The sequence below is a fragment of the Epargyreus clarus genome, unplaced genomic scaffold (genome assembly GCF_041222505.1).
Source record: "Epargyreus clarus isolate Ecla_fem2 unplaced genomic scaffold, WU_Ecla_fem_2.2 ptg000016l, whole genome shotgun sequence".
Classification (NCBI taxonomy): domain Eukaryota; kingdom Metazoa; phylum Arthropoda; class Insecta; order Lepidoptera; family Hesperiidae; genus Epargyreus; species Epargyreus clarus.
Window position 1 is genome coordinate 7,091,905 of NW_027332224.1, and position 25,643 is coordinate 7,117,547.

The window sequence follows — 25,643 nt, forward strand, 5'->3', positions numbered from 1 at the left end:
ACAATGCATTTACTTCTATGGTTACTATGATAACCAATACTAAAGCTAATATGAAAATAAATGAAAATTTAATGCTACGGAACCCTCAGCATGTGTTAGACTCGCACTTAGTCAATTTGTAATACGTTTTTTACACAGCATTTGTCTAACGATGTGTTTCAACTTTTTTTGATTTCGTGATATGATCGCATTTTATTTTAGACACGAAAAAAGCTTTCGCTATCTGAATCTATATTTGGTTATCACTTTATTTTAATGTCTAATATACCTCTGTCTAATATCATAATTATTTGATTGTGATTGCTGCTATTTAGGTTTGATAAATATATTTTTAAAGGTCTCGAATACTCTGTGGTTTGACTCCGGCGGCACCACCGCCACACCTATTTCTGTTATAACAGCAGTGTTAAGTGCTGCTGTGTTCTGGTTAGGAGGATGTGGTAAAAACATACTTATCCCAGGCGTTCCAACTTAATCTTGAGGTCGACCAACGCAAATGTAACTGATCTCTGGTATGACTCCAATCCTATCTAGGGTTGACTACTAATGTCCATGGGCGGCAGAAGCCACTTACCATCAGGTGGACTGCATGCTCATGTTTACGCACAAAATCTCGAAAAGGGTAATAAAACACAAATAAACATAACACTACATAATTTTATTAAACTTTACATTCATAAACATTATTCGAATTGATAAAGATTAGAATCATAAATGGTTACTCGTGCTATCTCGCTTGCTAAAATTGATCGAAATACGATGCTATCTTCTAAGTAAAAAAAAATTTTTAATGAGATTTTGCGACCTCTTAGGCTCTTAGTCTTTTCGACCCCTAGAGGAATAATAATAATATGAAAAACAAATCTAAAGAATTATTTAAACTAAAAACTTTTGGTTCAATACATATTTTATTATTAGGCACATGATTCTCAAATGGACAAGAAAATAAGATTTTCAAAATTATTTTATTTTATCTCAAAAAATTAGTTAAACATTTTTGTGCTACGATCTTTACTAAACCAGTCATTTTAGCTTCTAAATACTAAATACATTAACACTAACAATAATTGTATACTATTTTTTGTGCTGACAATACAAAGCCGCCATTTTGATTCTAATCTCCAACAACAAATATACACTACAAAACATAATACGTCAACACAATGACAGCTAGTGACAGTGACAGCGGATGGTGAGTGTTGCCAGCGCGCTGCGGAGCGAACAGCGACACGTCTCTGTAGTTGGAGTTCCAACCGATCAAGTGCTCGTCGCGGTTCTGAACACGCAGCCAGAGCTCTAGCGGTCTGAAGTACCTGGGAATTGAGGGTGTTTACTAGAGATAGACACACAAATATAAACATAAACACAAACAGGCTGGCAGATGGACAAGCAAGCAGCCAAACATATGGGCAAACAGACAGACAGAGTGACACACAGACAGGCAAATAGACAGATAGACAGACAGACAGACAACAGGCCGACAGACGGGGACCAGGCAACAGACAGACAGTGAAACAGATAGGTAGAGAGACAGAACGACAGACACACAGACAGACAGACAGGCAGATAGATAAAAATATAGATAGACGGAAAGACAGGCAGACAGACAGACAGACAAAAAGACAGGCAGAGGGACAGACAAACAACAACACAGTGATAGCTAGTGACAGTGTTCTGACGGTTCTGAACACGCAGCCAGAGCTCTAGGGGTCTGAAGTACCTGGGGATTGATTTTATTGCTAGACTGATAAACAGGCAGGCACACAAGTAGGCAGGCAAACATATATGAGGATTGAGTTTACTAAAAACAGGCAGAGAGACAACCCAATACACGGACAAGCAGACAAATACACATAGAAAGATAAACAGAGAAAGACAAACAAGCAAACAGACAGTTAGACAGGTAAACAGACAGACAGACAGGCAAACATATAAACAGACGGGCAATATAGAAACAGATATGCAAACAGATAGACAGACAGACAAGTAGACTAGGTTTAAAAACATTTTTAGATGATTCAACAAACCAGTTTTCATGCTATCCATACATTTTAAGCCGCCATTTTGAATTATCAAAATAATTTTATTTATTTATATGTAGATAATTTATTTTAAGAACTGAACCCCTTAGGGGCCAAGAGCTCAGATTAAGAAACGATCGCCTAAATTCTTCTCACTCTGAGTCGCCACCTATTCCCAGTAGTGAAAGTGAAAGTAGTAGTATATTTGATGATGATAATAATAATGTATTACTTAACAAGCGATTCCGGTGAGATCCTGTTAGTTCGTCCTCGGGTCATGCTTCTGATGATGTCTGACGCTGACTTCGATGCTCCTGGTTGCATTATTTCACTAAAAACAAAGGAAACATCATATTTATTTATAGATTCCTCAATTACTTCAATCTTGGTGGCCTAGTGGTATCTGAAAGTGAATAAATCTTTCGTAGTTCATATCCAGAGTCAATTTTTTTATCGTATAATGGTAGTGATACATTAATGTATGTCTTATAACAGCAGTGACACATCTATTTCTGCCTTATAACAGCAGTGTTAAGCGCTGCTGTGTTCTGGTTTGAAGGGTGTGGTAAGGGAGACATACTTTTCCGAGGCGTACCAGCTTTGTTTTCAAGGGAGAGATGGATCTGTGGCTGACGTCAGGTCTCTTATTGTATTCATGGTTGATTTTAAATGCAAAAATAGTAATATAAAGGTAATTTTAGTACTTGTTTAAAAAAGTTTAATCTCTAAAAGGAGTCGTAAGAAAATCATAAATTAATATTATTAAGAAAATAATAATTAATAATATATCAGGTGGACTGCATGCTCGTATGCTACTTCAGTCTTATATGAAATTTTTTTTAATCTAAGTTTTACATTTAACATTTTTAGCATCCTTAACCTATCGAATCTAATACCTGAGCAGCCTCCCAGCATCTCTACTCCTGTACACGTCACACTCGTGCAGATGTCCCACATGTCCCGCCGCGACACACAGCTGCTCGAAGATCTGGAACTCCAGGATGGTTGCTAGGAAGTACTTTATGTACTCCTGGAAGAATAAAAATATTTATTTTTATGATGATTTTGTAGGATGATAAATGGTGATGATAATTTTAAAGGGTGACGTAAATTCTTAAAGTGAGTTTAAGAGGTGATGATAATAATTTTAAATGTGATAATAAATTTAAAGATGATGACAATTTTAGGGTGATAATAAGTTTAAATTTGTTTATGGTTTTAAAAGGACAATTGTGAGGTTGATGATGATTTAAAGTGATCATTCCAAGGTTGATGATAATTTTTAATGTAATGGTGATGATAATTTGTAAGTGATACAGTTTTTATACTTAATGATAATTTTAAAAAATGACGATAAAAGGTTATGATAAATTTAAGTGAGAAGGATTTTATAGGTGATAAATTTAATGGTGCTAATGGTGATGATAATTTTAAGAATGCTGATTATAACATAAGATAAATTTAAAGCTAAAGATAATATTAGGCGAAGATGATTTTAAAAATAAAACAAACTTGGTTAATAATGGGTGTGGGTCTGGACCCAGAACAAAAATAATCATTCATTCAGGTATGTGTCAAGGCATTACACAAACATAAGCTACGAGTATTACCTGATCAGAAATGACGTGGTATTTGGAACCAGGATCGAAGTCAGCTTCAGTCCTTATTATTGGAGGAGTTACACCCTGGAATATCATAAATAACAGAATATTATACAAAAAATCCTAATTAATCTCATTTGAATTTTATTAATATTTTTTTTGTATAGTTAATATATTTTTATAAACTATTTTAATTTTAAAATCTAAGTTTGGAATAAAATCGTAGTTTCACCCTAAAAACCCTAAAACTCAGAGACCCCCAAGGGTTGCAATTTATTAAAATTTAACCGTTAACAATGTTTAATTGAGCTTATTTTAATTTGTTGCTAAGTTAACTTATCACTTAAAATATTAGAAAAGAGATACTATAAATTATGTTTTATAAATTATTAAAGAGAAGTGAGAATATACATATGAAATCTTACTTGATACCGAAGTTTCATCTGCCACCATCGGGTGTTCATATTTTGGACTCCATCTTCGAAAACTGACCAGCGCCACTGTAATTAATAATTCGTTATTAATACTTTTCTATTTAGCCCCTAAGGGGCCGAATATAAAACATTTAGCGTACATCTACATAATATAAGAAACTCCTATGTAAAATGTTATGATTATAAAAATAGAGAATAACATAATTCTTTGGTTTTAGTAGCTTATGTAAATATTACTGTCCCTTAAAAGGGCTCGGCTTCCAGAAGAACTTCAAGGTTATCAGATTGGTTACAGATGTCCATAGGCGGGAGCGGCAACTTACCATCAGTACCCTTATCATGAGTTTTTACGTTTTGACAAATATGATTGTTTTGGTATTTGTTTACGTATTGGCCTATACAATTTTCAAGTTCTGACACAACCCGCTAGGGGCGCTGATTGGAAATAATATGGACAAATACGGAAATAAATACCAAAACAGTCATACTTGTCAAAACGTAAAACTCTTGGTAAGGGTACAGGTGGATTGTATGGTCGTTTGCTACTCCTGTTACATACCTGATCGACCATGAAAGCAAATGGTTGATATGCCACCTTCTCTAACGCCATTGACATCAGAAAGTTTACTAGTCCGCTCAATTACTAGTCCGCTCTGAAGTTGTTGCAAGCAAATTGTATGACTACAGCTGCTTGCAACAACTTCAGAGCGGACTAGTAGTTTGGCGCGGACTATATCTTGGTAAGGGAGACATAGGTAGGTACTTTTTCGAGGCGTTCCAGCTTAGGCCTCAGGTGTAGCGGCGCATCTGTGACCGATCTCAGGTAGGAATATCTAATCTTATCTGGGGTTGATTACCGATGTCCATCGGCGGCAGTAGTCACTTACCATCAGGTGGACTGGATGCTCGTCTGATACTCCTATATTATAAAAAAAAAACCTACTTATTACACTCTTGAGAGGAAATCCGTTTTACAACGAATTTAAAATAATGGAACAAATGTAAATGGAGTTATTTTAGACTACTTATACGTTTTTATTGTGTATCTAATGATCTTTCAGGGTTCCGTAGCCAAAAAGTAAAAACGGAACCCTATTACTAAGCCTCCGTCTGTCCGTCTGTCACAGGGTTCTATCTCTTGAACCGTAATAGATAGACTCTTGAAATTTTACAGAGTATGTTATGACCTTGCGACATTAAATGCACTCATGGATCATTATCCAAATTGTGATATGCTTGCTGATGATTGGAAGCTGAGAGTCTGTATTTTGAAGGTGGTAGAACCCTTTGTGGTTCGACTCCGGCGGCACCACTGCCACATCTATTTCTACCTAATAACAGCAGTGTTAGGTTAGCAGCTGCTGTGTTCCGGTTTGAACGGTGTGGTAAGGGAGACAGACTTTTCCAAGGCGTTGCAGCTTAGTCCTCAGGGGTAGCGGCGCATCTGTGTCCGACCTTAGGTAGGAATATCTAATCCTATCTGGGATTGATTACAGATGTCCATGGGCGGCAGTAGCCACTTAACATCAAGTGGACTGCATGCTCGTCTGCTACTCTTATATGATAAAAAAATGCTTAGAGTTATGTGAGATGTATGTATGTTAGATCTGTCTAGTTGGTGTTACTGGCCTCAGTCGTTCTAATTAGATCAATTAAATTAATAAATAAATGGCCGGTGGCCATTATAACAACAAATACTAAATACAAAAAAACAATGAAAATGGGAATCGCCATAAGTAGGTATACAAGAAACTGCTATTTTTCAACGTTTTTCGCTTTATGTATTGAAACGTAATTATACAGTTCACATTTTCACAATGCGTTTACTTCTATGGCTACTATGATAACAAATACTAAAGCTAATATGAAAATAAATAAAAAATTTAATGCTACGGAACCCTCAGCATGTGTTAGACTCGCACTTAGTCAATTTGTAATACGTTTTTTACACAGCATTTGTCTAACGATGTGTTTCAACTTTTTTTGATTTCGTGATATGATCGCATTTTATTTTAGACACGAAAAAAGCTTTCGCTATCTGAATCTATATTTGGTTATCACTTTATTTTAATGTCTAATATACCTCTGTCTAATATCATAATTATTTGATTGTGATTGCTGCTATTTAGGTTTGATACATATATTTTTAAAGGTCTCGAATACTCTGTGGTTTGACTCCAACGGCACTACTGCCACACCTATTTCTGTTATAACAGCAGTAGTAAGCGCTGCTGTGGTCTGGTTTGAAGGATGTGGTAAAAACATACTTATCCCAGGCGTTCCAACTAGGGTTGTTGCGAATATCAGCATCAGCATCAGCATCCGCTGATTATCAGCTTTCTTTTAAATATCAGCATCAGCATCCGCATCCGCAACAAAAGATGCTGATATTTAATGCTGATATTGAAATTGTAACGTGTTCGTTGTAGGCGGGACCGAGCTTAAATCACGTGGAGTTTTAGCCAATCACAGAAGTTTATAAACACAAGTTGTCATCAAACAATCATTCGATTGTATTGACAACGTAATTTGGTCAGACATCAATAACTTTCGATCATAGTTCAATCAATCAATAACAGAATCATGTATTCAATTCATAATGCCACATCCAGTGAAAAGTGCAATATGACCAAATATTTCGTTATTGAACAAAGATACGGCACAGTGTAGTTTTTGTAAAAAAAATAACAAATAAATGCCGACTTATGTGTCACTGCAGAGTGGAGGGTAGCTGAAGTGGATGTTGGTTTGGTACATGGTTCTGAAGTTGGTGCTAAATATATTTCGTTGGATAACGGCGTAAACAGCGTGTTCAATATGACCGCCGGCTTCCGAGATATGTGCTGAGCCAAAATTTTTTTTTCACCTCCTTTAGTGATGACATACTAAAAATCTTACAAATGCACTAGTCGCCCTTACGATTTTTGAAAGTTCCCCTCGATTTCTCTGGTCTGCCATCATCCGACCCTTATTTTCTTATAATGGAACTACTTTGGAAATATCTTTTTTTCCAACAAAATAAAAATCATCCAGTTCGGTTCATAAACGACGAAGTTATCCGCGAACAAACATAAAAAAAAACATATTTTATATACGGTAGAATTGAGAAACCGCCTCATTTTGTGAAGTTGGTCAAAAAAGACTATTCTCGTAAGGGACGTACAAATACCTCAGTATAAAATATATTTTTATTTAGTATTTTTAAATATCAGCATCAGCATCAGCTGATATTATTCTGAAAAAATCAGCATCAGCATCAGCATCCGCTGATCTATTAAAAACCTGCATCAGCAACAACCCTGGTTCCAACTTAATCTTGAGGTCGACCAATGCAAATGTAACTGATCTCTGGTATGACTCCAATCCTATCTAGGGTTGACTACTGATGTCCATGGGCGGCAGTAGCCACTTACCATCAGCTGGACTGCATGCTCGTGTTTACAGTTACAGAATCTCGAAAAGGGTAATAAAACACAAATAAACATAACACTACATAATTTTATTAAACTTTACATTAATAAACATTATACGAATTATTAAAGATTAGAATCCTAAATGGCTACTCGTGCTATCTCGCTTGCTAAAATTGATCGAAATACGAGGCTATGTAGCATGTTCTAATAAATATTTTAATGACATTTCGCGACCCCTTGGGCCCTTAGACTTTTCGACCCCTAGAGGGACAGTAAAAAACACAAATCTAAAGAATTATTTAAACTAAAAACTTTTGGTTCAATACCATTACATATTTTATTATTAGGTACATGCTTCTCAAATGAAATAGAAAATAAGATTTTCAAAATTATTTTATTTCATCTCAAACAAATATTTAAATATTTTTGTGCTACGAACTTTACTAAACCAGTCATTTCAGCTTCTTTAAATACCAAATACATTAACACCAAAAAATATTTGTATACTATTGTTAACACGCTTTTATTTGCTTGGGTTGTTGTATGTATGTATGTATTTATGTATGAATGTTTGTATGTATGTAACGGAGCTGAATTTTCACCAATTTTCACAACTCTGATTAATTTGAAACTTTGCACACGTATCAAGGACCGATAACAAAGTAATAATTTGATAACAGTTTATATTTTACTGCGGTTCATAACTATTCTCTCATAGATAATTGCCAATAGAATTATTGTAACATTTAAAATATCAAGCACTCCACGCTTTTTACTCTGAATTGAAACTCTTTACTCTTAAACTTTTTGTCATTAAAAATATTTTTTTCTGACAATACTTTACTAAGCCGCCATTTTGATTCTAATCTCCAACAACCATACAACTACAAAACATAATACGTCAACACAATGACAGTTAGTGACAGTGACAGCGGATGGTGAGTGTTGCCAGCGCGCTGCGGAGCGAACAAAGACACGTCTCTGTAGTTGGAGTTCCAACCGATCAAGTGCTCGTCGCGGTTCTGGACGCGGAGCCAGAGTTCTAGCGGTCTGAAGTACCTGAGGATTTATGTTCAGTTGACTGATAAACAGGCAAACAGATAAACAGGCCGAGAGACAGACATACAAATAAACAGAGAGACAGCCGGACAGACATATAGGCAAACAGAGAGACAGACAGATAGATAGACAGGTAAACAGACAGACAATGAAACAGACAGGCAGACAAACAGACAGACAAACAGAGATACAGACAGTTAGACAGACAAACATACGGGTAAACAGAGACATACAGGCAGACAAGCAGACAGGCTAACAGACAGGCTGATAGACAGACAGACAGATAGGTAAACTGACATACAGACAGACAGACAGGCAGGCAAACAGACATACAGGCAGATAAGCAGACAGACAGGCAAACAGACATACAGGCAGATAGATAGACAGAGAGACAGGCAGACAAACAGGTTATTTTATTAAAAGTTGAGAACTAATCAAACTAAACTATCATAATTGTCAATTGCTGTAATCTTTCGAATATCATTATTATTTTTTAAAGCGACCCCTTTTACATGCTTTATTTGATAACTAACGCAACCCCTTAGGGATCAAAACTCTAGATTAAGAAACAATATCCTCTGAAACGCCACCCAGCGCTTTTTCCCAGCGCCTAAATAGTATATTTGATGATGATAATAAAAATGCATTACTTAACAAGCGATTCCGGTGAGATCCTGTTAGTTCGTCCTCGGGTCATGCTTCTGATGATGTCTGACGCTGATTTTGATGCCCCTGGTTGCATTATTTCACTAAAAATAAAAGAAAACATCATTTTCATTGGTGTAATATTTTATTACTTAAACTGCATGGTGATTGATTCGATTTCTGGTGCACCATTTCGGAGGCATTCCGACTTACTCCTCAGCACTTAACCAACGACCGACCTCATGAAGCACTACAATCCCATACAGTACAATCGTCCCAATACAGTCAGAAATGTCTATCGCAGCAGTGGCCCCTTATAATCAAGTGTTTAGTAAATAAAAATAAATAAATAAAATATAAAAAATACTTCAACTAAGGTTATTTAAAGGTCAAAGACCCTTCAACCAGGCCTAAAATTATTTTATCCAGTCCTAAGATTCCTCCAGCATCCTAAGGTATACCTGAGCAGCCTCCCAGCATCCCGACTCCTATACACGTCACACTCGTGCAGATGTCCCACATGTCCCGCCGCGACACACAGCTGCTCGAAGATCTGGAACTCCAGGATTGTGGCTAGGAAGTACTTTATGTACTCCTGGAAGGATACAAATTTTTATTTTTATGATGATTTTGTAAGATGATAAATGGTGGTGATAGTGACGTAAATTTTTAAAGTGAGCTTAAAAGGTGATGATAATAATTTTAAATGTGATAATAAATTTAAAGATGATGACAATTTTTAGGATGATAATAAGTTTAAATTTGTCTATGGTTTTAAAAGGACAATTGTAAGGTTGATGATTATTTAAAGTGTCGATCTTTGCAAGGTTGATGATAATTTTCAATGTAATGGTGATGATAATTTGAAAAGTGATACAATTTTCAAGCTTATGACAATTTTAAAAAATGATGATAAAAGGTTATGATAAATTTAAGTGAGAAGGATTTTATAGGATATATATCAGGTGATAAATTTAATGGTGCTAATGATGATGATAATTTTAAGGATGCTGATAAGATAAACATAAGATAAATTTAAAGCTAAAGATAATATTAGGCGAAGATGATTTTAAAAATAAAACAAACTTGGTTAATAATGGGTGTGGGTCTGGACCCAGAACTCAAAACATCATTCATTTAGGTGTCTGTTTAGCCATTACATAAATAAGTTATTACCTGATCAGAAATGACGTGGTATTTGGAACCAGGATCGAAGTCAGCTTCAGTCCTTATTATTGGAGGAGTTACACCCTGGAACATCATAAATAACAGAATATTATACAAAAATCCTAATTAATCTCATTTGAATTTTATTAATATTTTTTTGTATAGTTAATATATTTTTATAAACTATTTTAATTAAAGAAAAATAAAAAAATCTAAATTTGGAATAAAATCATAGTTTGAAAGCCTAAAATCAGAGCCCCCCAAGGGTTGCAATTTATTAAAACTTGACGCTTAACATTGTTTCATTAACCTTATTTTAATTTGTTGCTAAGTTAACTTGTCACTTAAAGTATTAGAAAGAAGATACTTTAAATTATGTTTCATAAATTATTAATTTAAGAGAAGTGAGAATATACAGATGGCAGGAAGTTAAGTTTACGGATAAATTCTAAACTCCTACATTCTCAGTTGCTTTTCTATGTAATATTAAATTTCGTACTGATATAGTTAATTTAATTATTGTTTTTCTTATTAATTCTTAAATGTTACAATTTTACTTTCAGCTATTATATAAATGTTTTATTCTATTTAATAATGAAGTCTCCTGTATTATGACATTGAATTTGACATGTTAATTAGTGTAAGTGATTCATGTGTCGTTCTAATTAACAATAAATAAATGAAATCTTACTTGATACCGAAGTTTCATCTGCCACCATCGAGTGTTCATGTTTTGGACTCCATCTTCGAAAACTGACCAGCGCCACTGTAATTAATAATTCGTTATTTAATACTTTTCTCTTTAGCCCCTAAGGGGCCGAATATAAAAACACTTATGTGTACATCTACATAATATAAAAATGTAAAATGTAAAATGTTGTGTTTATGAAAATAGAGAAAAATGTAATTCCTTGGTATTTTCCGTTTTGGTAGTTTATGTAAATATTAGTGTCCCTTAAAATGGCTCGGTATCCAAAAGAACTTCAAGGTTATCAAATTGGTTACAGATGTCCATAGGCGGGAGCGGCAACTTACCATCAGTACCCTTATCATGAGTTTTTACGTTTTGACAAATATGATTGTTTTGGTATTTGTTTACGTATTGGCCTATACAATTTTCAAGTTCTGACAGAATCCGCTGGGGGCGCTATTTGAAATAGTATGGGCAAATACGTAAACAAATACCAAAACAGTCATACTTGTCAAAACGTAAAACCCTTGGTAAGGGTACAGGTGGATTGTATGGTCGTTTGCTACTCCTGTTACATACCTGATCGACCATGAACGCGAATGGTAGATATGCCACCTTCTCCAGCGCCATTGACATCAAGAAATTCATGCTCACTTCGTAAGGGTCATGGGTTCTGAAAAAAACATCTTTTGTTAGTCCTTTACATTTTTTTATGTGTAAGAGTGAGACGGCTTTAGTCCACATCTGTCCAAGTAATATTTCATGCACTTTATTATATTCCTTAAATTCATATATAGATATTCTTATTTATTTTGGAAATAGACACCCACACAATAACATACACACACACACACACACACAAACACACACACACACACACGCACACACACACATACACACACACACGCGCGGAACCACGCTCATGCACATAGGCATACCGGACACGAATATAATTATTTTTAAGTTTCTCATTCTATGTGATGTAAAAGTCTTATGAGAAATAAAGATTCTTAAACGTGAAAATCAGTGCAGATGGACTCACTTATTTTGGTATAACCCAACGCGTTGTAGATGCTGCAGGTTGTACACCGATAGAGTAGCTGCATTAGCGACTGCCTCGTGGAAAGCTGGAAAAAACATTCGATTTTTGATTCACTTTTTAATATTTTCAATTATTTCAAGAATGTAAAGCTGGAAAAAATAGTTATTTTAATTTAATTTTTGTTATTTTCAATTATATTATGTAAGTTTTGTGATAATTACTGATCGATCAGTAATTATCACAAACATACATATATATATATATATATATATACGGGTTAAAATGAGACGACTATCTTAGTTTTCAGGAGTTGCAACACATCGGTGATTCATGTAGTAATTACAATTTGCCATTATTACCTCACCTTTATTAGGTCTTAACCCCTTAGGGGCCGTAACCACATAATACTCTATCCACTTAGGGGTTATAACATGTTTAGGGCTGTAACTATATGGAGGCTCCATCCACTTAGGGGGCCTACTCGTTAGTGGTCTACCCCTTTGGGGCTACAAATATTAAAACTCACCCGGGTTAGCCCCATCCCTGAAGAGTTGGGGCTGTTCAGAGTATTGTAAGTAGTACTGTATGTGGGCCATCTCGTGGTGGGTAGATATCAGATCCTGCATCGTTACCTCTGTACATTGCTTAATTCTGAAATATTATATAGTGATAATACGCAATGTGATGTCATGCAATGGGGTGAATATGCGATATAATGCAATGAAATACGATGTAATTCTAATACGTTAGAATACAATACAAATACATTATTTAATTGTAAAAATAGAAAGACATTTAACTAAAATAATATGCAAAATGCGATATAAATAATGAAGATTTAAAATTATGAAGTGGTAGAATCCTTTGAAGTTGAACTCCAACTTTTGTCAAATTTATATCTACCTTTTAACTTCAGTTTTAAGGTTTGTGTTCTAGCTTAAAGGGTATCCTAAGGCAGACATATACAATGAAGGAACAGTAGGAATCAAATATTATGTGGGGTTCATTGCACATATCTATACAGTGACAACTTACTATCAGATGTAATAGGTGGTAGAGCCCTTTGTGGTTCGACTCCGGCGGCACCACCGCCACACCTATTTCTGCTTAATAACAGCAGTGTTAAGCACAGCTGTGTTCTGGTTTAAGATGTGGTAAGGGAAACATACTTTTTAGAGGCGTTCCAGCTTAGTCCTCAGGGTAGCGGCTGACCTCAGGTGGGAATTTAATCTTATCTAGTGTTGACTACAGATGTCTATAGGCGGCAGTAGCAACCTATCATCAGGTGGACTGCATGCAAATAAGCACTTCAATAAAATAGAAAAATTATTTTTCATTATCATTAAATATCTAGTACCTATAATCAATCCTATTACAAAAGTCCCAAGCACTGGCAGTACACTGAACACTCCTCTCCGCTGGCCTGATCAGCATGGACCCTCGCCAGAACTCCGGAGGAACTGGCTTCAGCCCCATGGATGTGTAGAACTCCTCAGCCATTTGGAACATCCTGGAAGATAAGGTTGAGTTAAAAATTGGACAAGTTCGAGTCTACTTGCATATGAAGGGTTCCGTACCATAAAAAAAAAATCATTTTTATCATTTGGTATAATAGCAGCCATCGATGTAAATGTATTGTGAAAATTTGAACTGTTTAGCTGTTGTTCCAGAGATAAATAGTGGTTTCTTGTATACCGACCCCTAGTTTTCAAGATTTTTTTATTTTTATTTTAGTATGTGTTGTTATAGTGGCCACCGTTATACATAATTTGTACAAATTTCAAGAGTCTATCTATTACGGTTCAGGAGATAGAGACCTGTGACAGACGGACAGACAGCAAAGGCTTAGTACTAGTGTTCCATTGTTTGCGTACGGAACCTTAAAAAGAGTTTTAAAGGTATGTAAAATCTACCAATACACTTGTCCAGATATTGACTATGGTCTAAAGCCTCACTCTGAAAGGAGCCCGTGCCCAGCAGTGGGACACTTACCGTAGTGGAGTGAAGCCCTGTCTAAGCATCTCTGAGGTCACATCCACATTGGGGGACTGTGGGAAGGGCATCACCAAATCCATTATTGATTTCCAGTTCTGAGCCCACATGTTACCTGAAAGACATAATACAATTATTTTTACCGTGGAATAGTTTTTGAGTGTTTGAGGGATAAACCCTTAGGGGTTTTGTTTTATAATATAGGAGTAGCAGACGTGCATGCACTCCACGTGATGGTAAGGCTACTGCTGCCCATGAACATTGAACATCTGTTACCAACCCCCAGTAAGATTATATTCCTACCTGAGGTTGGTCACAGATGCGCTGCTACCCCGAAGAATTAAGCGCGAAAGCCTCGCAGAAGTATGTCTCCCTTACCACACCCTTCAAAACGAAACACAGCAGCGCTTAACACTGCTGTTATTAGACAGAAATTGGTGTGGCGGTGGTGCCGCCGGAATCGAGTCACAGAAGGTTCTACCACCCTCGAAAACTTGTGTGAAGCTAAATCCAAGTTTATGGGGTCGCAACTCTTGTCTCTCAGTCGACATCTTGGAAAAGGGGTACAAATCGTTTTCACGCCGTAAGTATTATGTTTATTTTTTGTCGCAAAGAAAAAATGGTAGAACAATAATGGTCTTAAATTGAATTATCTAGAATTTTGGTTACATACTTTCTGTTGTAGAACAAAAATTAAGAATGTTAAGACAATAGATTCAAATTTGTGAACAAAGTTTCTTTTATAATTTTTGTTTTAGTAATTTTAAATAAATTTGACAGCTGAACATTTTGTTTTTGAAAGGTTACAAACCCTTGTGGGTCTAACTTATATCATAAAAGTTGTTGACAGTGCACAAGCCTCTTTAGCTCAGTGGTAGAGCACTGGTCTCGTAAACCAGGGGTCGTGAGTTCAAACTTCACAGGAGGCAATTTTTTTTAAACAAAATTATTTTAGATTTCCTCCTAAGTACTTTATTAAATGTCCCTATAACAATAATTTTGCCATTTGTTTCGACTTTTTTTTAAACACTTTTCAATCCTTTTTTTGTACTTAGGCGTTCTTATTAGTGATCGAAGACTTAGACCAAAAATATTGCTATACTTGTATTTAATATTTTTTCATAAGGTTGAAGCAACTCCCAATAAGATATGATGCCTACCTGAGTTCCTTCGAAACCGATCTTCGAGATACGGAGGTCTCCTTTACCACACTCTGCAGCGCTTAACACTGCTGTTAATAGATAGAAATGTGACAGTGGTGCCTCTACACAATACATGGGTATGTATGTAAGTATGTATGTATGTAAGGTATGTAAGTATGGACTTACCCAACAAGTGCGCTGGTATAGGCCCATCAGGTCTCACAGTGGTCTCTCCATACCGCTGAACGAGCCGTCTCCGTACATACGCGAACAGCTGCTTATACAGTGGCGCCACCTGGTTGTAGATCTCTTCAACACTGGCTCTGAAGGACGGGTCTTCGTACGCTGCTCGCATCTGGTCACCAGCGTCTCTGTAACCTGATGACAATGACAAGTAATTTGGGAAAAGTATTTTCAAGAAAAGAGAAATTCAAAAAGTTTTGATGAAGATTAGGTATTTGCACCAAAAAAAGAGATTTTTGGAAGAAAAACGATGTCAAGTTTGCTGTGTTCTGTACCCTTAGTATGAGTTTTTACGTTTTTACAAAAATGACTGTTTTTGTATTTGTTTACGTATTTGCCCATACATTTCCAATCAGCGCCCCTAGCGGACTGTATCAGAACTGATTAGAAATGGGAAATACGTAAACAAATACAAAAATAGTAGTTTTTGTAAAAACGTAAACATTCATACTAAGGGTACTGGTTTGAAGTGAGGCACTTATAAAAGGTATTATAATTTGGTCCTTAAACAAACAAACGCTAAACGCTTTCTACACTCACAGCCCCACACTAGGATGCCCTGTGTCGTGGGTGCCATGGACACACACATAGACAATATACACAAACACCCAGACCCAGGAACAGAAATCTAAATTCATCATTCAGATATCTGTCTGGCCGGGGATCGAACCCGGGATCCTTTGCGCGTCAGACCGGTATGGTGACCGCTCCGCAACGCGGGTCGGCAATACCACTGTTCTCAACCTCAAGATTTCAATCTTATCTTAGCCAATTTTTTATGTCAATATAATAAATAATTAACAGTCCATCTGCTGCCCTTGGACATCTGTAACCCACCCTAAGTAGGATTAGACTTGATCTGAAGGAGGCCACAGATGCATTGCTATCCATGATACAAACTAGGAATGCCTACAATAAATGTTTTCTTTACCATTCTTTCAAACTAAAACATAGTATCGCTTAACAATGCTGTTATTAGCCATAAAACGAGTAGGCGAGGCGGTTACGCTTCCGGAGTGAAACCAAAGGGTTCTAACACTATTAATTGCTCCGTTAGTACTTAGATTGAACTTATATACAGTTTTGCTCCTACCTGTGTCAACTGCAGCCTGATTAGCCAATTGCACATATCTCATAAACCGATTCTTCAGCTTCGGTCCCGTTTGATCCCGGAAACTCCTCCACACGTACAGCAATTCACTCTCAATCCTGGAATGCGCTAGAATCCTGGATATCTCTGGATCGAGCTGCATATCACAGTAGTTCGGGAAGTCTGAACTCTCCTGATACGGTTGGTAGTGTTGGTATGGTTGGTTGGTCAGGTGGTACGGTTGGTAACGGGTTTCTTGGTACTCTGAAGGGTAAGGGACCCTGGGTACGTGAGGGTCGTAGGGCTTTTGGCCAAAAGGGCAGATCTTGGCTGAGTTGTAAACTTCCTTCATTTCGTTTATCAGCTGTTGGATCTGAAAAGAAGAGTTACACAGAAAAGCTTTGAAATAGAATCTTCAAATTAGAAGAGAGCTGATATCTAGCTAAACTAATTTTCTTTAATCATAACTAAATAAACTCGATCAAGTCTCGTTTAAAATTAAAAAAAAATCACATAAAAATTTGGTTTAGCCTTTTAGGAGCTATGATGCCATAGAAATACAAAGTGTGAAGTCACATGTAAAACACCGTACATCTTTGTGCAGGGTCGCGTCAGATTGTAAAAATCATTTAAAACCATTATACTTTTGAATCAGCTGACTTACATATTGGTGGTCTTGGTCTTCAAGACTGATACTTCTGCGGTTGGGTGTTCTATGTGAAGTTGGTTATAGAAGTCCATTGGTGGCAGTGATCACTTACCATCTGGCGGATGCATGCTCATTTGCCACTTTAATCTTATAAAAATGGGCTATCAACGCCGAGGTTAAAAATTCTCAAGCAAGATGTAAGTTACCTCGCATACTTAAGAAAATAGGCAATCCACTGCCTGTTCTGGAAATTCATAAGAAACACTTAAGTTACCTCCGCAAACTTATCATCGCTCAACGAAGCACGGCTGGCCTGGACTATCCTGGCCAACTGCCTCCTGTTCTGAGGGTCTGACATCCTGGAGCCGTCGAACGCGGCCGCCTTCCTCCAGGAGAGCCTCTCGAACTTGGAGCTGAGAGCCAGTTCTTCTAACATACGTCGGCGGTTGTATTCTGTGATGTTGGTCACGAATTTCCATTGGGACATTGTTACTCTGGAATTTAAGATTTGGAATTTATTGTAAAGGCAAAAAGGTTTTGAAGGTGGTAGAACTCTTTGTGGTTCGACTCCGGCGGCACAACCGCCACATATCTGTACATTTTAAAAGCAGTGTTAAATACTGCTGCGTTCTGGTTTGAAGGGTGTGGTAAGGGAGATATACTTTTCCGAAATATTCCAGCTTATTCCTCAGACTAGCGGCGCATCTGTGTCCCAACTCAGGTTGGAATCTAATCTTATCTAGGTTTGATTAGATGGCTACGGGCGGCAGTAGCGTCTTACGTAGGCGGACTGCATGCTGGTCTGCTTCTATTACGAGATTCTAGATGAAAGACCTTAAAAACTTCGGCAAATGATTACCTGTAACACATTCCAGATGCTTCCCTGTCATATTCCCGCAGGAACTGCGTTGCTTCCGCCATATTTGTGTTGGCACCCTGGAAGAAAGGACAAGAATCAATTCCATTTATATTCCTCATAATGTTTTCTATATATAGGGATTAGAACTTTGTTTAAGATCACTTAGATGACGTTCTCACGATGAACCTTGAAAAATAAGAGAACCCTGAGCCTTCCCGATCGAGTTTCTAATCATCAGATTAAAGATCAATCAAATATCGTTAAGTTGTAATAACAAAAGGTTTTATTTAGTAGCAGAAGTAGTGTGATCGATTTCAGGTAGAATCTGATCTATATGGAGTTAATGAACAAGCAAAAAGCAAGCGCATTTGGTACCCTAATCTTATAAAATCGTCTCCAAATCTTTTTAAATTTATTTTAAATTAAGTGTTACAGTGGAAGTCCAACTGCAATGAGATAAAGCATCATACGATTAAATATTAAAGAAGTACTTGTATTTTTTTTAATATAGAAGTCCACCTTATGGTAAGTGGCTACTGTCGCCTATGGACATCTGTAATCAACCTCAGGTAAGATTAGTTTCTTACCTGAGGTCGGCCACAAATGCGTCGCTACCCCTGAGGATTAAGCATATGCATCGGAAAAGTATGTCTGCCTTACCACACTCCCAAACCAGAACAAAGCAGCACTTATCGCTGCTGTTATGAGGCAGAAATAGATGTGGCGGTGGTACTGCCGAAGTCGAACCAAAGAGGGTTCTACTTCCAAATAAATGATTTTTATAATATTTTGTTTAGGTACTATAATATTTAATAGGGGAAGTCACAGCCATGATGTCACGAAGATGGTCACGCTCGTGTGCCAGGAAGGTCACAAAACATGTCATTAGCCAAGATTGTTGCAATTTATATCATTTTCTGTAACATAACATCCTGTGCTCATCGGTCGAGGTCATTTGTATAATAAAATTGCATTAGATTACCTACCAAAGAGGTCTCCATCAAACCATTACTGTCCCACTGAAAGGGTCTTCTCTCAGAATGAGAAGGATTAGGCCATAGTCCACCGCGCTGGGTAATTGCGTATTGGTAGACTTCACATACCGTTGAAACCTTTTTTTTAAAGATCTCTCAGGTATGCAGGATTATTGTCCTAATGCTCGGCATGGGTCTGCTTTCAGAGTGAGAAGGATTAGGCCATAGTCCACCGCGCTGGCCAAGTGCGTATTGGTAGACTTTACATACTTGCGAACTTTTTTTGAAGATCTCTCAGGTATGCAAGAGTTAATTAATTTCTAAAATGCAATTATATGTATCTTTTGAAAAATCTGTGAACAATCAGTCGAACCCTAGATCCCTCGATGGAGAGGCCGATTTGCAACCACTAAGCTATGACAAGAAAGAATTCTGTAAAATTTTATTAAAAAATTTCGATTTTGATTACCATGGGTGACACAGCATCAAGTGCACTGCGTGCTCGTTTACTAGTCCTATATTATAAAAAATTAAAGGTAAAGTAAAAGACAATTAACTTTTACTACAAAATACTTCGTAGCAGGTCACCAGCGAAAGTTGGTGTATAATAGCCATTGTCCGTAAAACGTAATAAAACAATCACCGGAATCTGTCAGAATAGATGACGGCCATAAGTTTTACGTTTCGTCATTGGTGTCACTGGATGCCAAGGAAGCCAAAAAAGGCCTTTTGACTTTTTTTTTTTTTATAATATAGGAGTAGCAGATGAGCATGCAGTCCACCTGATGGTAAGTGGCTACTGCCGCCCATGGACAGCTGTAATCAACCCTAGATAGGATTAGATATTCCTACCTAAAGTCGGCCACAGATGCGCCGCTACCCCTGAGGACTAAGCTGGAACGCCTCGGACAAGTATGTCTCCCGTACCACACCCTTCAAACCGGAACACAGCAGCACCTAACACTGCTGTTATAAGGCAGAAATAGGTGTGGCGGCGGTGCCGCCGGACTCGAAACACAAAGGGTTCTTCCACCTGCATCCACACGCTTGGAACTTGGCAGAAACTACAAACTTCAAACTACAAAATGGAAGCTACAAACGATTTAATTTGATTTGCTAAATAAAAACCACGCTTTTATTGCTAATCGAACTAAAAACTAGAAAATATTTTTAATGACAAAGAGTTTAATATTACAGTAGTAGAATATCGAACAATCATAATTAATCGCCTCAAAATAAAATCATAATAAAATCGAGGTTATTTAAATAATAATTCAATTCAGAGTAAAAAGCGTGGGGTCAAAATTACTATTTGACTGATAAAATTGTCTGTTCTAAATTAGTTCAAACTCTATAATACTCCATATGATCTCCATATGAAACGTTTAAAAATATGTGTCATGGTTTTTGAGGGTGGTAGAACCATATGTGGTTCGACTCTGGCGGCACCACCGCCACACCTATTTTTGCCTAATAATAGTAGTGTTACGCGCTGCTGCGTTCTGGTTTGAAGGGTGTGGTAAGGGAGGATATTTTTCCGAGGCATTCCAGCTTAGTCTACCTTAGGCGGGATTATTTTATGTGGGGGTTAATTATTAATTATAGATGTCGATGGGCAGTAGGCACTTACAGTTCACGTAAAACTGCTAGTCCGTTCTGAATATAGAAATTAATCGCGGCGCCATAGCAAATTGTATGATACGCTAGGTGTAGTCGCAACAACTTCAGAGCGGACTAGTAGTTTGGCGCGGACTGTACCTTTAGGTGGACTGCATGCTTGTTTCCACCTCCTAAATATATAATAAAAAAGACGAATAGTTTCTGATACCTGGAAAATCCACACCATCCACCTAGCGTGAAGGTAGTGTCATTAACAAAAAGCAAAAGATCTACAGGTAACCACCGTGACGGGTTCGAGTCCGGGACGAGCAAGTTTAACAAACAATAAATGATTACGCTTTCTACATTCGTAGCGGGTTACGTTTCGTGGGTGCTGTGAAAACACCCAAAGCTAGATTTAAAAAATACACGATGAAGATATTTTCTTTTTATTGAGAAGTCGGTTAAAGTTACTTCAATTACTTTAAATTAAATTTAGAATTTTGCACATACATAGGTTCTTTATATAGAGCAAGTGAGGACCATGAAAGTAAAACAGTATGAAATGTATTTGGCTTTCTGTTTAAAAATAATTTTTCTTTGGCCTTTTTAGTGGATTTATTTTTTTAAATTCACGATGTTTTCCTTTACCGTTGAAGATGTTATTTTAGGTGCCTTGGATTTGAACCTCAGACCTTTAGTATGAGAAATATAATTTTAAAGAAGGCTGTTATATATTATAAGCGCGATATGCGAATCAATATTTTTAATTCGTTTGGGAGTTATCATGTATACATATTACATACAAACAGACAGCCATACAGAAAAATATTTTGGTTGAATCCGTATACGGGAATGCATGTCGGTAACTATAAGTATAAAATTTCTGATGAAGAGAGAGCTAATATATTTTTCTACACTTAATTAATATCACTTAGGTTCAAAGAAGTGTGAAAACTCAACGAGCATTTTTCCTAACTTTCTAGGCGTTCCAACCGGCTGGTGTTTACAAATGTTTATCAATTCTCCTCACTCATAATCTGATACGTCTAATAATTTATATAATTGAGCAACTCACCATTCTGAAGTAATCGTTACAACTTGCATACTTTATAAAGAAAGCAAGCAGTATGTGCGAAATCACCTTGCGCTTGTCCATTTTAAAAAGCAACAGCTAATGTAGTCGAAACACGATCATTTAACTCCCATACGCCTTTTTTTAGCTCAATGATAACACGAGCGCATAATTAAAACAGAAAATCGATTTATTGCGGTAAAACGCGAACACTTTGACGACAAATAAATAAATTTGTTTTAAAAAAGTTACGAAATTGCTTCCATTTGCGTTCGCGCGTAAATTTTGACAGTTGCTTTTTTAATCGCGTTGCCAGATGACCTATTTTATTCGGCCGAGTTGTTACAATTATTTAAATGAGAATTTGTTTTATAAAACTGTCCCGCGGCATTTCTTGTCGCCGACTGGAGGAGTGTATCCGCGGCTTTTGTTTTCTGCATGCTTTGATGAGCACGGCACAATGCACAGGGGGGGCACGCGTCAAGATTTGTGTGTCTTGCGATATGTTTTAGATTTCATGTTTCGAGCTGGTAGTAGTACTTGTAACAATGAAAATTGTAACTGGCCGTATTTTATAAGTGATTCCATAAAGCTGTAAAAAAGAAATACTTGTATTCCGAGCTTACATTTCAATTATTGAGAACATGAGAATATGAACATATTATGTGAACGATAACATGATAAAGTTTAAATTCCATTTTAGATTTTTAAAATTGAATAACAAAAAATGTAATCCTGTCCACTTCATGCAGTTTTGTAATAACTACACAAGTATTAATTTTTTTCGAAACAAAATGTAGCCTTTGTTTGTTATACGAATATGTATGTATAGTCCGCGCCAAATTGCTAGTCCGCTCTGAATATAGAAACGAGTCGATATTGTGTGATAATCCTGTCAATATCGATTCAGCCAATTTCAAAAATATCTCGTACAATGTTTCTTGGTTTTTATTTTTTTTAAATAAATAACCATAGATTAGTAAAGATACTTCGCCGCCTTGAAATTGAATGAAGCCACAAACGGCTTATTTTAGTAAGTTCTTTTTTTGAATCCTTGACAAATAAAAACATTTTTAGAGAAAATTTACAAATAAATAACTAATTTACGTAATAATTACGTAATTTACGTAATAAATAAATAATATTTCAAATATTTTAGGGACATTTTAGCACGGAGACGTGTCAAAACTTTTTTACGCAACTATTTCAATTCTCAAAACTGGGTACATTTTCTTGTTAGGAGTGAGTAATCTTTACTAATCTTTGTAAATAACTAATAAAATACCAATAATGACACTAATGATAATACTTACTCAAATCTCAACACCATATTCTCGTGTGCGTACGCGCATCTCAGTAACGCGCCATCGCGCGCCATACTGCGACACGCGGGCAAAGAATAATTTTAAAGATGTACCTTAACATCTAATTTGAAGGTGGTAAAACAAACAAATATTAAAAATATAAAAGTTTGTTGGAACACAACCCTCCATGTGTATTTTGACGGTGGTAGAACGCTTTGTGGTTCGACTCCGGCGGCACCACCGTCACACCTATTTCTGCCTAATAAGTAAGCGCTGCTGTGTTCTGGTTTGAAGGGTGTGGTAAGGGGGGCATACTTTTCCGAGACGTTCAAGCTTAGTCCTCAGGAGTAGCGGTGTATCTGTGGCCGATCTCAGATAGGAATATAATCTTATCTGGGGTTGATTACAGATATTAATGTGCGGCAGTAGCCATTTACCATCAGGTGGACTGCATGCTCGTCTGCTACTATATTATAATAAAAGGAAAAAAATGAGCATGTTTTTTTTATGTTTTTGTGTTTTGTACGTCATAGATAGTGTTATATAGATGTGCCTCTAAAATCTAATGTATGCGTAGGCATTAACAGTGTCGAGTTTGATTACATCCGCCCCTAACTTAATCTATGATGGTTATGTAGGTCTCTTAGAACTTATGTGTAACAATACTACCATTAAATACAGTAGCATTTTGACTTGTCGTTCGAAAACGTATAATAGACAGACTCCTAACGCCTTATGTTATATCTGTCACATAGATTTTGTGACATAGAATTTTCTAGAGATGATAAATGTGTTTTTATAATATAGGAGTAGCAGATGAGCAGTCCACCTGGTGGTAAGTGGTTACTGCTCATGGACATCTGCAATCAACCCCAGATAAGATTAGTTTTCTACCTGACGTCGGCCGCAAAAGCGCCGCTAACTCTGAGGACTATGCTGGAACGCCTCGGAATAGTATGTCTCCTTTACCACACCCTACAAACCAAAACACAGCAGCGCTTAACACTGCTGTTATGCGGCAGAAATAGGTGTGGCGGTTGTGCCGCTGGAGTAAAATCCTTCTTAATTAAAATCAAATCAAATTAAAATATTTTATTCAAAGTAGATACTTTAAAGACTTCTTTTTGAACCTCAATAAATCTACTACCACTTCGCATGGTGAAAGAAACTCCATAGGTACGTGGTCAAGTTAGCGGTTTTGAGGGGAGACCCGTGCCCAGCAGTGGGACATAGATCTGTAGCTAATTAAATAATTGGCCAAGTGCAAGTCTAACTCGCACACGGAGGGCTCCGTTACACCAAAATTTCATTTTTTTTTAGTATTTGTTATTATAACAACCATTAAAGTAAATACATTGCGAAAATCTGAACTGTCTACCTATTACGTTTCAATAGATTAAGCGAGAAACTTCGAAATATAGCGGTTTCTTGCATGGCGACTCCCATTTATTTTTAACTTCGTTTTATTTACTAATACATACTTTGTAAAAAATTTAAGTGTCTATTACATACTTTGTAAAAATGTAATGTCAGTTCAGGGGCTATCCCCTCTATCTGTTCAGGGCTCTATAGCCCTGTGACAGACGGACAGGCAATGGAGGCTTAGTAATAGGGTTCCGTTTTCAACCGACTTCACAAAGGAGATCCTGTATTCGATTGACGACCCGCGTGGCGGAGCGATCACCATACCGGTCTGACGCGCAAAGGGTCCCGGGTTCGATCCCCGGCCAGACAGATATCTAAATGATGAATTTAGATTTCTGTTTCTGGGTCTGGGTGTTTGTGTATTTGTCTATGTGTGTGTCCATGGCACCCACGACACAGGGAATCCTCGTGTGGGGCTGTGAGTGTAGAAAGTGTTTATTCGATCCCTATGCATTGCATATATACTACAGATCCAATTTGTATGGAGTTTTGGTTATTCGAAAGCACATCTCACAAGGAAGGTTTTAGTAAAATACATTAGGGATTTTTACCCTAAAAAATACAGTAGGTACTCGTACATGTCTGGGATTCGAACCCAGGCATATAATGTGAGGCTTACACTACGTTATACTACTCTAACGTGTAATGTAGAATTATAATAAGTACAGAGTTGCTACCTTAAACAAAGGTATCCTAACAAAACACAGCATCTGGACCGTAACATCTCGTGTTTCTATTGTCGCCTAGGACTTAGCTGGCGACTGGACGTCGTCTGATGTACCTACCTTTTCAAAAATACTAGGATTACGGTTTGAGTACTAACTGTATTAATTTCTCTAAGTTAGGAGTTTATGATTTAAATACTACAAATATCTGACATAACACTTGATTTGGTGAAGGAAAAGGAAATAAATTATTTAAAGAACGCCTGTAAAAAAGTAATAGCAATATTTTTTATTATTATTTAAGTCTAAATTGGATTAGATTTTATCAGCTTACTTTTTAATTACAATAGATCTGATTAATACAATGTTTTCAGAAACATACAACAATGAAATGTTAAAGTTTTTGATCCTTAGCGTGTAAAAATCAGAGGACACAATTTTACTTTTTTGGAATTGGAAGCTTTAAATCCTAATTTTAGGGTTGAAACTCATGTCCTTCGGCCGCCATTTTGAAAATGGGGTTCACCGTTTTCAAGCTCTATGAAACAATTCG

The 25,643-nt window shown here is 36.7% G+C and overlaps 2 protein-coding genes and 1 non-coding gene across 3 annotated transcripts; 1 reads left to right on the plus strand and 2 right to left on the minus strand.

Moving 5' to 3' along the window:
• Nucleotides 1-860: 860 nt before the first annotated feature.
• On the minus strand, nt 861-4,675 carry LOC140748795 (angiotensin-converting enzyme-like protein Ace3). The gene is made up of 6 exons (XM_073081692.1): nt 4,616-4,675; nt 4,048-4,122; nt 3,632-3,706; nt 2,918-3,051; nt 2,254-2,352; nt 861-1,313 (listed from the first exon to the last, which is right to left on the minus strand). The coding sequence occupies exons 1-6, from the start codon at nt 4,670-4,672 to the stop codon at nt 1,139-1,141; spliced, it is 615 nt and encodes a 204-aa protein (XP_072937793.1). The 5' UTR covers nt 4,673-4,675; the 3' UTR covers nt 861-1,138.
• A 2,861-nt stretch (nt 4,676-7,536) lies between these two features.
• On the minus strand, nt 7,537-22,119 carry LOC140748784 (angiotensin-converting enzyme-like). The gene is made up of 15 exons (XM_073081675.1): nt 21,700-22,119; nt 18,049-18,125; nt 17,464-17,683; nt 16,544-16,913; nt 15,394-15,585; nt 14,066-14,180; nt 13,431-13,583; nt 12,600-12,724; nt 12,074-12,158; nt 11,611-11,704; nt 11,032-11,106; nt 10,350-10,424; nt 9,635-9,768; nt 9,179-9,277; nt 7,537-8,528 (listed from the first exon to the last, which is right to left on the minus strand). The coding sequence occupies exons 1-15, from the start codon at nt 21,778-21,780 to the stop codon at nt 8,354-8,356; spliced, it is 2,070 nt and encodes a 689-aa protein (XP_072937776.1). The 5' UTR covers nt 21,781-22,119; the 3' UTR covers nt 7,537-8,353.
• On the plus strand, nt 14,923-14,994 carry TRNAT-CGU (transfer RNA threonine (anticodon CGU)). The gene has a single exon. It is a non-coding gene; the product is annotated as a tRNA-Thr (tRNA).
• Nucleotides 22,120-25,643: the final 3,524 nt, after the last annotated feature.

Bases quoted from the DNA above. Each gene is read 5' to 3' on its own strand.
- LOC140748795 (XM_073081692.1), bottom strand. From the start codon at position 4,672: ATGTCAATGGCGTTAGAGAAGGTGGCATATCAACCATTTGCTTTCATG. The intron at 3,707-4,047 runs GTAAGATTTCAT...ATGATATTCCAG, and splicing joins AGATGAAACTTCGGTATCAA to GGTGTAACTCCTCCAATAAT. The intron at 3,052-3,631 runs GTAATACTCGTA...TTATTCTTCCAG, and splicing joins ACCACGTCATTTCTGATCAG to GAGTACATAAAGTACTTCCT.
- LOC140748784 (XM_073081675.1), bottom strand. From the start codon at position 21,780: ATGGACAAGCGCAAGGTGATTTCGCACATACTGCTTGCTTTCTTTATA. The intron at 12,159-12,599 runs GTGAGTTTTAAT...TGTTTTTTCCAG, and splicing joins CAGGGATGGGGCTAACCCGG to CTTTCCACGAGGCAGTCGCT. The intron at 9,769-10,349 runs GTAATAACTTAT...GTATCCTTCCAG, and splicing joins ACCACGTCATTTCTGATCAG to GAGTACATAAAGTACTTCCT.